The 14,245-nt window shown below is 31.9% G+C and overlaps 1 protein-coding gene across 1 annotated transcript in view; it reads right to left on the reverse strand.

Annotated features, from left to right (window-relative positions):
* Window positions 1–667: 667 nt before the first annotated feature.
* The window catches only part of LOC132745693 (protein ROP-like), a 29,147-nt gene continuing 15,569 nt past the window's right edge, over window positions 668–14,245 (reverse strand). The window contains 5 exon segments of the mRNA XM_060734660.1: window positions 668–2,438; window positions 2,817–2,971; window positions 5,818–5,906; window positions 6,750–6,863; window positions 13,752–13,835. Coding sequence (XP_060590643.1) covers window positions 2,335–2,438; window positions 2,817–2,971; window positions 5,818–5,906; window positions 6,750–6,863; window positions 13,752–13,835 — 546 coding nt within the window. The 3' untranslated portion in view covers window positions 668–2,334.

Here is a 14,245-nt window from a genome sequence, read left to right on the forward strand (position 1 = left end):
TTCAAACTTGACCTGTATTTTCTCATGACATATCCATTTGTCAAGTTTGAGTTGAATGTGTCCAACCGTTCTTGAGATAATGAACGGAAACTGAAATTTCATATTATTTTCAAAGTAAAAGGGGCATAACTCTGCCAAAAATCATCGAACCATGACCAAATTCGAACTTGACCTGTATTTTCTCATGACATATCCATATGTCAAATTTGAGTTGAATGTGCCCAACCGTTCTTAAGATAATGAACGGAAACTGATGATGACGGAATGACAGAATGACGGAAGGACGGAAGGACGGAAGGACGGAAGGACGGAAGGACGGAATGACGGAACAGGGTAACACTATATGCCCCGGCCATTACATGGCGGGGGCATAAAAATATATACAGCTTTGTCATGCAGATTTTAGAGAGTCCGAAAATCTATAAAAAGTTTATAATCTATAACAATACAAGTTATACAAACTGATTAGCATCAATCAAAAGAATACATTAATTAAAGTTAATACTTTATATGCAAAATTTAGTTTAGTTCCACTGTATAGAAATCTATATGCTTATAGACGCATCCTCCATCTTTTCCTGGAACCAACAAATACTAAGGAATGAATATAAAGTTCCTTGCTAAAAAAAAAACGCCTGACCCCTCATGGGCCTTGAACCCGCCAAAAGTCTGACACATTAACCACTTGGCGACCTAACCACTACAGTAATTTTGGTAAATAGATTGTAAGCAAAAGTGAAAAAAGATGATTATGAACCTTCACAAAAACACACAATAAACTCTATAAAGTTAGTAATTTCAGTTAAAAAATAACATTAACTACATTACAATTCTAGATAAACATAAAAACTTTGGTCCCAAACCATTATTGTGTAATGAATTATAGCAAGTTAAAATGTATTTCTAACATAAATAAATCTTTTATTCCGGTATATTATTTTTCTGGATTGTATTGTATTTTGGGCAGTTTTGAACTTGTTGAATGATCAACTGCTCAAAAGAGGTAACAACGTAACACAGAAAATTAACTTTATAGCATGTGGCACAATGAATTCTCCATGTCTAACATACACTAGCTAATACAATCTGTTATAATTATAATGTGAGCCGTGACAAAACCAACATAATGGGTTTGCGACCAGCATAGATCCAGACCAGCCTGCGCATCCGCGCAGTCTGGTCAGGATCCATGCTGTTCGCTATCATTTTCTCTACTTGTTATAGGGTCTGTAAGCGAACAGCATGGATCCTGATCAGACTGCGCGGATGCGCAGGCTGGTCTGGATCCATGCTGGTCGCAAACCCATTATGTTGGTTTCGTCGTGACGAAGCTCATATGAATTAAAAACTGCAGATTAATACAACACGTAACAAATACGATTGTTAAAACACTAATGATCGTCATACAGTATTTATAATGATAATCTTAATCATCTATAATTCTTTTAAATGCTGCTTGACGCAAAAAGGTAAGATTTCAAGCAAATATAGTTCAATATAAGCTTAATCATCGAATAACATCTGATTTTAATTTTGTACTGGTATCGAAACAGTGTCCGTTGTAAAATTGAGATAATCTAAAAAATATCTTACGATTCCAATAGAAATGTGTTACAAAACAGGGCAGTCTTAAGTGTTAGAAATATAGGCACATGTTAGACTGACAAAATACAATATCTTTCACAGTTTTACATTTTGGTATTTCCACTAATTTGGGTGAAAAAAAAAAATATGAACCATCATATTTCACAACTTCTGATATAAGATGAATATGAAGTGATATAATTCATTTCACTTATATTCAAAGAAACTGGACTAAAAGTAACAAAAACGACTGTTAACGGATACTCTTGATACTATAAATTGACGGAAACTGCTTCAATACCAGTACCGTTAATTAAACAACAAATATTATTTTTCTTCTTCAGAATATTGCCTCATCATTACATTGATAGATATAAACATTCTAATGAACATTTAAGCATCTATACTCGAGTCAACCCTTAACCTACTGATTATATTAATAGACTTGTCCATCTTACAGTTTTGGAACAGTCCATTATCAATGTTGGGGATATCAAGATGAATATTCAAAGCAGACGAGCCAACAGTATAGAGCCTGGTCAGACTGCAGGAAAGTTACAGCTGGCCTGGCTCTATATGTTGGCAGCAGCAAAGGCTTATAAATTTTGGGGACCAGCAGGGTAAGAGTTTTAAACATATTGAGACATTCTGTACTATAAATGCCATTAATTTACAAAATAAGAACTACAGAGTATATAAAAATGGTTTTAGTGTAAGTCTGTCATTAAAATTGCACATGTTTTTACAACATCACAACTTGCAAAAGAAAATGTTTGTAATATATTTATCCATTTAACTACTCAGCTCGCGCAGGTCACCGAGGAAACCTTCTGGAGAAAGAACGTGTGTTGAACCTGAAACAAACAAAACACATCTGAGTGAACTTTTTAACTGTACTAAATTCACACAAAAAAGAATACAATATACTTTGATAACAAAATTACTGTAATCCAATGTCGGACCGCTCATCTCTAAAATAACAACTTTTGAAATGATGTAATGACTTTGTACTATCACTTATTTTTTTATTTTTACTATAATTATTAATTTACATGCTTATTTTAAACGTAGAAGTTGCATGCAAATCCATAACCAAGTTTAATGTTGTTGCCAGGCTACTGGGATAGTTTCACTAGGTAAAATCTTTTGTTTTATTGTATTCAAATAATTAATTAGGGCAACACATCAAGAATCAGTTAAAGAAATATAATTAAATAGTAGTAAATACAAACCAATGAGAACTTCCCAGTTTTTAACAGCTGCCGTGACCTCGTACGCACATCTGAGTTCAGAGTAACATGCCCCACCAATAATAAACACAATCAGACGTGGACCACTCTTGTAGTTAGCTTGACCTTTATCTTTGTGCCAATGACCATAACGTGCACTGATTAACAAACATATAAATTATTACTGTTAGACAAATGCAAGAAGTTTAGTCTACGAAATTAACATGAAATCTTTCAAGATAAAAGTGAATTATTAGTACTACACATGGGGTGATTACTAATAAATCATCAAATTGTCATAATACACTAAACATAGGATTACTGCCAAGGAATCAATATATTAGCTATGACAGTCACTGCTCGAAACCTGGATGTGGACGTGACAAAGAACAAGATAACTCTCCATTTACTTTGTATTGTCCAGCTAAAAATGTCTGAAGTACATGTATTTTGAAAGATAATTTTATACAGAAATGCTATACGAGTGAAAAATATATTAATTGGAGGAGACTTTTTGGCATGAATGTTGCTACAACAATTACTTGGAAGTGACAGCTGATCACATGACTATAATAGTATAAGTTTTTGTGTAGACATAACTTATGGAGCTTGTGACACAATTTGTAGATAAGAATGACAAGAACTTGTTACGATAATTTTCAGAAATAACATAACTTATTGAAAACCTCAAACCTTCAATATAAATAAATTTTTGTTTGACGAAATTCTACAAAATTTGTATAGATAACTTTATGAGGTATATTACTGTATGTATGATTATAGATATGATTTAGGTTGCATGCATAATGCAGTGGAGAGTGTTACACTAGCTTGTGGGGAAGTTGCTGTGTAACAAGGAAGTGTTTGTAGAGATTGATATATCAAAGGGTTTTATTGTAATGATCATTTATGATAACTTGCAGGGATTATAATGTGGTCAAATGGGTCTATACATTGCAGATAAAGATAATAATAATAATCATAGGAAAATACATAATCATAAACTAACAAAATCTGTAGTAATATCATAGACATTAATAAATATCATAGATTTTAATAAGACTATATCCAGCATGTTTGTAGCATTATATGCATAAAATGTAGCATCAAATCTATCTTATAAAGACATCATACTTATCAAAGTCTTGCATATACTATTCATATACATCTATAATCATAATGCATTATATATGATACACTAAAGCATGTTTGGTAATGGCTGAAACATTCATCATACAAAATTAAACCAAAAAATGATGTTAACAGATATATTGATTAACCCTTTGTTAGCTGGCAACACCTGAAACTACCCATGTGACAAGCACAGACCAAAATCAGCCGTGCTGTCTGAACATGTGCCATCTGATCATGGTCTGCCCTGTTCCCTATTCAGTCTGTATATATTTTAAAATTGTCCCTTAAAGAATGATGGTTTTGTCCAAATTGATAGAGGGATTTAAAGATGGACAAGTACATTTAAGACATTTAGGGTGGTAAGGGTTAATCAACATGCCAGCAATTCATACGGTATTTATACAAAAAATTAATGTGTTTATTAGCGCACATGGACACCACATACATGTAAGTTAGGTAACATTATCACATAACATATATTAACATCTGAGCACATAACACATTAAAAAAACTTCCAACACTGAAAAGCTGTAACATAACTTGTTTTCGAGCCATAGTAATTAGCAATCAATCCAAAATGCAAGAAATACAACTATCACTGCAGTACAACATGTAATCATTATTTCTAAAGACATCGTTCTGTTCTGAAATGACTTATTGAACACTTTAATGTATTAGTTAATGTGTATGGAAGACATTCAAAACTTTTTTTTCTTTCTTTTAAACAATAACCATCCCCATACCAGTCCCTAGTATATGGCAACTCAAGTAATAACTTTAAGAATTACAGTGGTTATTGCCTATAAAAAAGAGATGACAAATTGATTTTGGGTTTTTTAGATTTTGAAAAGAAATATTTTAGACAGTACTGCAGTAATGATGTATCTGTCAATTACATCCCTATGATAAAATCCCAGATTGTTGAAACAACACACCCTTATTTAAATTTTTGTACAAAAGCAAAATGTTTCAACACATATTTCTGTCAATTTGAACCTTAAACCTGCTGCATGAGAAAATGATCAGCCTTTGTCACCAGTAGGCCAGCCTGCGTATCCGTGCAGCCAGACCAGGCTCTATACTGTTGGTAGCTCAATGTTTGTATTTTGATGTTGAAATCCAACTTCAACAGGACAGTTCCAATGTCATCACAAGTACAGCAGCTTAAGGATTTAATAAAGATGTAGAATAAAGATGTGTTTAGCAGGGACAAAGAAAATGGGTTCATATTGACAGATACATTGAAGAGAAGGAAAAAGGTTAAACGAAAAATCAATGAAACCTTGTGGCACCACCAGTTTTGGCACTGAAATCAAAACATTTCTCTTTAATATAACATCTTAATATGGTGGGCATTATACTCTCTAAAATAAAGATTCTTGTGTAAATTTAACAATACAACATTTCAAAAATATTTTAGATAACATTTCACAGAACACAGTATTGACATGTTGATTATTGTATAGGGAGGTGGTCAGAATTGTGTGTAGAATTGTCAATATGTAACAATAACCTGATGGTCAATATATAACAATTACCTAATGGTCAATGTACAACAGTTGCCTGATAGTCAATGTATAACAGTAACAGTTACATGATGGTCAATGTATTACAGTTTCCTTATATTCAATGTATAACACCTACCTGATAGTCATTGTGTAACAGTTACCTTATAGTCAATGTGTAACAGTTACCCAAAAGTCAATGTTAATCATACTCATAATCTAATACATGTAGTCAATGTGTAATGGTTACCCGACAGTCAATGTCAAACAGCTACCTGATAGTCAATAAATTATAGTTCTCTGGAACTTAGTTACCAGATTATCAATATAAGACAGTTAGCAGATAGTCAATGTAAAACAGTTACCTGATAGGAGGTCTATAGCCTGTTCTTGGGGCTGCTCCACCAGATAGGAATGGAAATTGTCTAGTACTTAACTTCTCATCCACAGCTTCCTGTTAACATGCAGAATTTATGGATTATAATACCTTTACAATACCAACAACATATAAACTTGAGTTAATAAATTCTTTGAATTGGAATGTCCTCATACTTCAGTAGACCAAGACCAAGTTCAGGCATTTTTGCAGAGAATCATTGAAGGATCACTGTAATTATCTCTCATCATAAACTGCCCTGTAATTGATATTTCATTTTGAAGTTTTCTATGTTTAGCCCCAGCAGCCATCTCAGCATACCATAACAAATTTTTTCCTATTGAGTTTCAATTAAATGTACAAAGCACTTGAGAAAGTTCTAGCCATTGCAGTTTCCCTGTTCAACAGCCAAGAACAATTTTAGCTATTTTTAAGGGTCACATAAGAAATATTCACACCAATTTTTATCCAAATAAGCCCAACAAATCCTTCTTGTATTGTTTAAATGGGTTAAAGCAAAAGATGACTTCTGACATAGGTTAGCCAAAATTCTAACCTAAATTTCAGGGATATTTTTTTGTAAAATGTCTTGACTGTCTAATAAGAAAAGACAAGATCAGTCTTTCAAGATGTTTTTTTTTTTTGTTAACATGATAACCAAGTTTTGCCAGTAATATAATTCTTTGAACAATTTTAAAACAGAATCACTTAAAGAATCATTCATATCAAGTTTGATTTTTTTTTTTTAATCAAAAATTTTAAGTGACATATGACACATAATATATATATTTTTTACTCTTCCTAACAAGCAAAATCATGGGCCATCCACAAACATTGCTTGAATAATTTTAAGATAAAGCTATATGAAATAATAGTTTTATATCAATTAATTGATTAACAATGTGTACAACAGTTGTTTACCTCCATAATATCTTTTATATATGGTGTCCATCTTGACATCTGGTATGTATTTTCTGATGTCCTTTCTTTACGATTGTAAGGTTGGTATGGTTGAGTTACCTTCTTTCTTCCACTCTGTAATACATAAACATCTCAACATAAACACCTTCACATAAACATCGCAGCATTTAGATCTCAATATAAAGATCACAACATTAAAATCTCAACATTAAGATCTCAACATTAAAACATTCAGCATTAACATCTCCATTAACAGCTAGGTATTAAGATCTCAATATTAAGATCACAACATTATAATCTCAGCATTAACATCTCAACATTAACATCTCTGTATTTAAATCTCAATATTAAGATTATAACATTAAGATCTCAGCATAAAATAAACACCTCAGCACTAAACAGTTACATCTGTGCAGTAACATCTCAACAGAAGCATATCAAAATTAAGTATCTCATTGTTAACATCTCAACATTAAATTAACATCATTAAATTATACACTTCATCAAAGGTATCTCAACAAAGCAATTCAACATAAGCTAATCAAATATGTTAACATATCACCTATATGAAATGCTGCTACCAACCACAGGTAGCACTAGCATTTCTACATAAACACCTTGACATAAACATCTCGGCATTAAGATCTCAATATCAAGATCATAACATCAATATCTAAATATTAAGATCACAACATTAAAATCTCAACATTTACATCTCAACATTAAAATATCAGCATTGAGATCTCAATATTAAGATCATAACATTAAGATCTCAGCATAAAATAAACATCTCAGCATTAAACAGTTACATCTGTGCAGTAACATCTCAACAGAAGCATATACATTTATAAATTAAGTACATGTGTATCTCATTTTTAACATCTCAACAGTAACTTGGCATTATTAAATCATAGACTTCATCAAAGGTATCTCAACATAGTAATTCATCATCAGCTAATCAAATATGTTAACATTATCACCTATACCAGATGCTACTACCAACCACAAAAATATATATATTATTCTGTCTTATGAACTTTACATCCTCAAAAAGTCATTACATTCTACAATATCACATGACCATAAACAAAACCCATTTTACATAAATTGTTGCATGTCAGTGTTATATATTATCAGATATCTTTTACATAATAAAATAATAAATAAAATTGTTTTATATCAAATATTAATTCTACTATATTACTTTAATATGAATGTATAATGGTTTGGTATATATATATATATATATAGTGAAATGTTATGTTAGCAGTGTGTACTGTTAATGCTGTACGGTAGGTTTTGTACAGTAGATTCAGAAGATTCAGTTCAATAAATTCTCAACAGTAGATAATGTACAGTTGATTTTGTACAGAAGATTCAGAAGATTTTGCACAGGACAGTCTGTTCAATAATTCTCAATAGCAGATATTTTATGTACAGTAGGTTTTGTACAGTAGATTCTATAAATTAGCTTCTGTATGAACTAGTAGATTCTGTATGAACGATTCAGTAGATTCTATCAAAAGAATAATAGTAGACAGACATTGTTAACAAGATAGGGGACAGTACATCTTTATCAAAACATGGCAGTTTTTTAGTGTAATTTTAACAGTTTTCCCTAGTATTATATTATATTTTACTATTGGAATCATCATTTCTGCAAAATGATGTAAACTATAAGTTTTAGGCTAGAATAATTAAAATCATTTTCCCTTCAGTTTGTCAGTGCAATCTGGGTCCTGCATGAAATGAAACTTATGGAGACAAACTGTAAAGATTGCATGGTATAAATTTAAGTGGTTGTTGTTGATTTTTTGTTTCTTTTTTAAGAAAGTATTATTTTAAGAAAGTATTGTATGACAGATGAATGGCGTACAAAGTGTGATTACAAAGCTCACAAAAAGCATGTTAACAAACAAATGTTTAAACTGCATTGAAGCATTTAGGCCGGTGTGTTTATAATTGTGTAATTTAAAACCTTAACCTGTTGGAACGAAAAGTGAAATAGCCTCTGCCATCAGTATATAACCAGGCCAGTCTGCACTATCATGTCTCTGACCAGGCTATAAACCGCTGATATCTTTTTATTTTGATAATGAAATCCCTCAAACTTTGAATGGACTACTCTAAATTTAAAGAAGGGATATTCCATTACATAAATCTAGTAGGTCAAAGGTAAAGATAACACTTCTTGCTGGAATATTCTCAGTGCTTGACAGTAAGAAAGGGGACATAACTCTGTAAAAAGGTAATTCAGAGTTATGGTACCTGTGCCTATTGGGTTAGATAATCACAGAGAACAAGTGTATGAAGTTTCAACTCATTCCCTCGTGTAGTTTAGGAGATATCAACTTGCATGAAAAAACTTGACCACAGTGTGACGCTGACGCCTTGTTGAGTACAATGAGCTATTCCTATTCTTAGAATTGTTGAGCTAAATAGTAGTTAGGTATAAATGCAGTTACCAACTTTATACATGAAATATGAAAGTTAAGTTTATAGCATAATGGTAGGTAGTGAGTATAAGCAGCTTGCAATAAGATAACATGCAGGTTCTGTTAGTTAAGTCTTCAAATATATCAGTAATGCTCAAAATGAAGTATAAAATACTATAATACTAGAATGAACAAAAGTGGCATATGTATGTATTTAATAAATGATCCTCGTTCGAAAGCATTAAGGTATTTTCATTGTCATTTAACAATTAACATTAACACAATCACCAAGTTCCCATTTCAGTAGGCACAATATATATACATTTATATATCATACATATTTGTAAACAAACTCCAGAAATACCAATACAAAAATGCAAATAAAGTTTTCCCAACATGTCATACAAAAATTTGTAGATTGCAGCAAATCAACATAAAAACCCTCAGAAAACAACATACAATGTACTACATACAATCGCTATAACAACCTCAGAGTAATAAGTACAAACATAAGTTTTTCTCATACTTTATATATTTTTCAGTTTAAAGCAAAAATGTTTAACAAAGTTTGTAGCAAGCTGTTAGTAAGTAGACTGATTAATATACATCTATTTTTAATATTCGTTCACTTTTTGATCCATTCAGCCATTATATTTAGCCACTTTTAATATTTACTTATTTAGCCATTTTTAATATATCAGCCATTTTTAATATTCAGCCAATCTATAAATAATCCATTTTTATTACATTTAGCCTTTTTAAAATATTTAGCTACTAATAATATTCAGCCATTTTTTTTAAATATTCAGCCAGTTTGTATCAATATTCAGCCATTTGTTTCAATATTCAGCCAGAGTAATTCCAGCATCAGGGCAATTATCATAACAGTACATAGGTACTTCACTCTTTAAGATATAAAAGAAGTATACATGTACGCAAAAGTTATGATTCAAGAACAAGGCTTATATAAATCAAGGTCATGCTGCTATAAAAATGTTGGTGTTAGTAGTGTATCTGGCTTCTAAGCCTTGTTTTATATTATTCTGTCTAGATAGAAAATGCAACAGTTATACTATCATCTTTATTAAACTAAGGAGCAATTGTTTTGATTTTAACCCTAAATCTGCTGGCAGGGACAGACTTTTCACACTTGACCAGTACAGATCAAGATCAGCCAAAAAATCACTGCCAACTTATCATGGTCTGCACTGTTCGCTATTCAGTCAGTACATACTTCTGAAACTTTCCCTAAAATGATAAATGGTTTAGTCCATACTGAAAGATGGACAAGTCCATTTCAGATATTAAGAGTGGTAAGGGTTGAAATAGACATTCAGATGAGCATTCACATTCTAGAGCTCCTCTTCCTGATATAAAATATAGGGTGAGAAAATATATCATCATACAGATTCTAGATAAGACATTGTAGATTTTATCCAATGGTATAAAGGGAGATAATATATCTGTAACTGAAAGTGAGTATACATTACCTCATCCAAAACCTAGAAATATGTCATTAAACGACTATTAAAGTAAACAATTAACCATCAAATAATAATAATTTGGAATACTTTTGCTTTAGCCCTCATGTACCTGATGTAACTGAAAAAAGATTTAGCTTTTTCCACCAGTACAGAACCCTGGCCAGCCAGCATAACCATGCAGTCAGACCAGGCTCTATACAGTTGGTAGCTCAATTTTGTGGAATTTGTGAAATTTCATGGTTTTGTAAAAAAAGAACATTATGTGAATATTTAAATTCATGGACTGTTTATTTTTCAATTAGGTACAATTTTGTTTTTCCAAAAGGTAAAATGTCAATAATGTAATACAAAATAACCTTACAGCAGATGAAATGAAATTTCATCAGGTCTTAAATTCCTGGACTGACTTATCCATGGAAACCACGAAAATAAGTGCCCTACGAATAATAATGATTTTGCAGTTGTATCTTACCACTGTCATATTCTGAAAAACTATATCTCAGTTTCTTTTCTGTAAATGTTTTCCTTTTCTTTATAATGTCCAAACAGTATGTTTATTATAGCAATGAGCAACAATAACTCACAAAAAGACATTTGGTAGACTTAATTAAATAGGCCAATTCATTGATGTTCAAAATTATTGTTGCCATTGCCATTGCCCACCAACCTAAAAGAGGAAGTGTTATGGAAGTTAAGAGGGATGAAAGGTAAATGGAGAACAAACTTCCTGCAAAAAACAAATCAGGACACACAATACAGTCAGATTTATCTTTTCTACCTTAGCTGCATTTTGGCAACATCTAATAATATAAATCATTCAAAAGTTGCCATGATTAGAATTTTAGATCATGTCAATAAAAAATGTCTAAAAATATTGCTAACATTTTTGAAAAGAAGTAATTCATCTATATTAAACAGATGTTTAGTTTTGATAACTTTTTGACATTTTTGAAGCCAGATTCTGTAACAAAAGTGTGATATACTATGAAACTTGGTATATCATAGTTTTAACAAATGTCTGTTTGTTAAAACGTTGCTAAAGCTTAAAATACATGCGATTGTGCCATAAACTGATCTGACACAATATACTCAAAGCTGTAAATCAATCCATCATGCCAAAATGACAAAATTAAAATTAATTCAAAAACATTATTTACATGTAAAAAAAGTTAAACCTTTCCATCACTTTGGTATCACATATAAACTAAAACAATTATTATTAGTTCTTTTTATATAAAAGGTGAAAAATTTAAAACGGGACTTAAAGGGAGCAACAATTCCAAACCCCACAGTAATAAAATCATCCAACCTCTAGCCATTGTCAAAACAAACCCTGTTTTAACAATTTGTTTACAATCCAAAACATATAATTCAGTTGTATTACAAACTCTTTGTTTATCTAATAAACAATAGTTGGATTCAATGCACACATATTCTTCAATGAGGATGAAATTATCAAAAGGGTCATGATAAAAATGTACATAGCAACAACCTTCATGCCAGGCTTGGTCAAGCTGAGGTGTTAAAGATATTTTAAAACTTATAACCTGATTTAACTGAAAGCTATAAGCATTTGGTTAATACAGAATTTATTTTAGTTCGATTGTGAGGGAAGCTATCAACTTATAGACATACTCTTTAATCTGTTCCTGGAACCAACCAGTACTGAGCAATGAGTGTAAAGTTTCTTGTTCTAGGAAACAACGGATTGTCCCTGATGGGTTTTAACTCACGCAGATAACGATCCTTAGATTAATAGTCCAAATTGTTAACCACTTGGCCATGCCGCCACTTTAATAAGCGTTTGCCACCAGTATACACCCACCCTGCACATTGGTGCAAAATTGATAATTAACAGTTCTGAAATTGAAAGTCCATTTAATAAATTGAGTAAGTTATGGGTTACACATGTAAAACGGCATTGCACTCTGTGACAAAAAATTAAATTATCTATGGTTTTATAAAGACATTTTTGGGAATAGATGCATGCAGTAGGCAGCAGTTATGTTTCTTGCCAGAATCATGGTCCTTGAGCATCGAACAGTCAGCCTTAGTATAAATTTAAATATATACCTGACTCGGCAAACAAGGTTAACAATACATATTACAAAGAGGGTGAAGGGGAGTCTACAGGGAAATGATATGAAACTAGCCAAGATTGTGGCTTTTGCACTTGTCAATTTGAAGACATTGGTACTAGCTGATTATTATGGATCTACCAACTTCTTGAGGTAGGTTATCCTTATCTAACTTCAATAAAGGAGATCATTGTGGAGGAATGGATGACAGCATCATGGCCAATGTATTGGTAAGAAAACGAGTTATGATATAAGGCAATTTCACAAAACCAGGTTTTCAAAAATAACCATACTATAAAGCTGGTTCTAGTTGGAATACAAATAGAAACAGTTTTCAGTGAATTCATGCCCAATATGAAGGATAAAATTATATCTTGAACCTAAAATGGACCTAAATGCGACCCCAGCGCATTATGAGGTAGAAGCTTATGTGGACACTTGCCCGTCATTAGCCAATCTAATTACCAGGATTATTAAAATTTGAAAATCTGGTTAATAAACTTGCAAGAATAGGTGAACAGCATTGACGGAATGCTTCATTGCTATATGATATATTACAGCTGCATGAAAATGTAATTAGTAAATAGGAAACTATGAACAAACCTAAAGGTACACAAATTGTTGTTAGCATTGTTCTTGTGTAAAAATTCTATGGTTTATAATTATCTAAGGTGAACCTTGTTTGTTATTGCAGTACAGTAAACCCTTTCCCTGCTGAAACAGAAAGTGATCAAACTTTGCCACCAGTATAGATTCGGGCCATCCTGCACTTTCATGCAGTCTGACCAGGCTCTGTTTTGCTGGTTGACTACTTTTTAATTTTCATATCGATTTCCAAAATTGTTGATATTGGACAGATCTGAAAATTGGCAAGTCCAATACAAGAATTCAGCAGGTGAAGGGTTTAAACCAGTTATAATACATGACTGAATGGCTAGGTGGTTGGATAATTTGTTATATAAAGTTCGAAGAGAAAGAGGCTAAAATTCCCGCAGCAGACCCTACCTGTGCCATGTTGGCTGGGAACGTTCCATATGTATCGGGAATCAGACCTAAATTTGTTATACCACCTTTCTCATTTTTGTCACTCTGCCGGGTTAAAAACATGCAAACAACAAAGTATTAAATCTGTAATCATAGTTACACAACTTCATATATGACAATCAGAAAGAATGCATGTGATTCATAACTTAAATATGGCAAATAAGTTTATAATTCTTTTAACCTTTAACCAGATGATGTAATGTATGGATCTGACCAAATTTCAATTTGGAATAGTTCATTATAAGTTTAAGGGATCGCGATATTAAAATACAAAACCTAAGCTACCAACAGTATAGAGCCTTATCCATCTTCTCAGATGTGCAGGCTGGCCTGGCTCTATACTGGTTGCAACAGCTAATCACTTTTGGTTCTTGTAGATTAAGGATTAAAACTTATAATAATTCTAACATAATACATCATGAAATTAGATAGGATGGAAAAGAAAACAACCAACT

This window comes from Ruditapes philippinarum, unplaced genomic scaffold, assembly GCF_026571515.1.
Source record: "Ruditapes philippinarum isolate M1 unplaced genomic scaffold, ASM2657151v2 ctg211_1_1_1_1, whole genome shotgun sequence".
Lineage (NCBI taxonomy): Eukaryota > Metazoa > Mollusca > Bivalvia > Venerida > Veneridae > Ruditapes > Ruditapes philippinarum.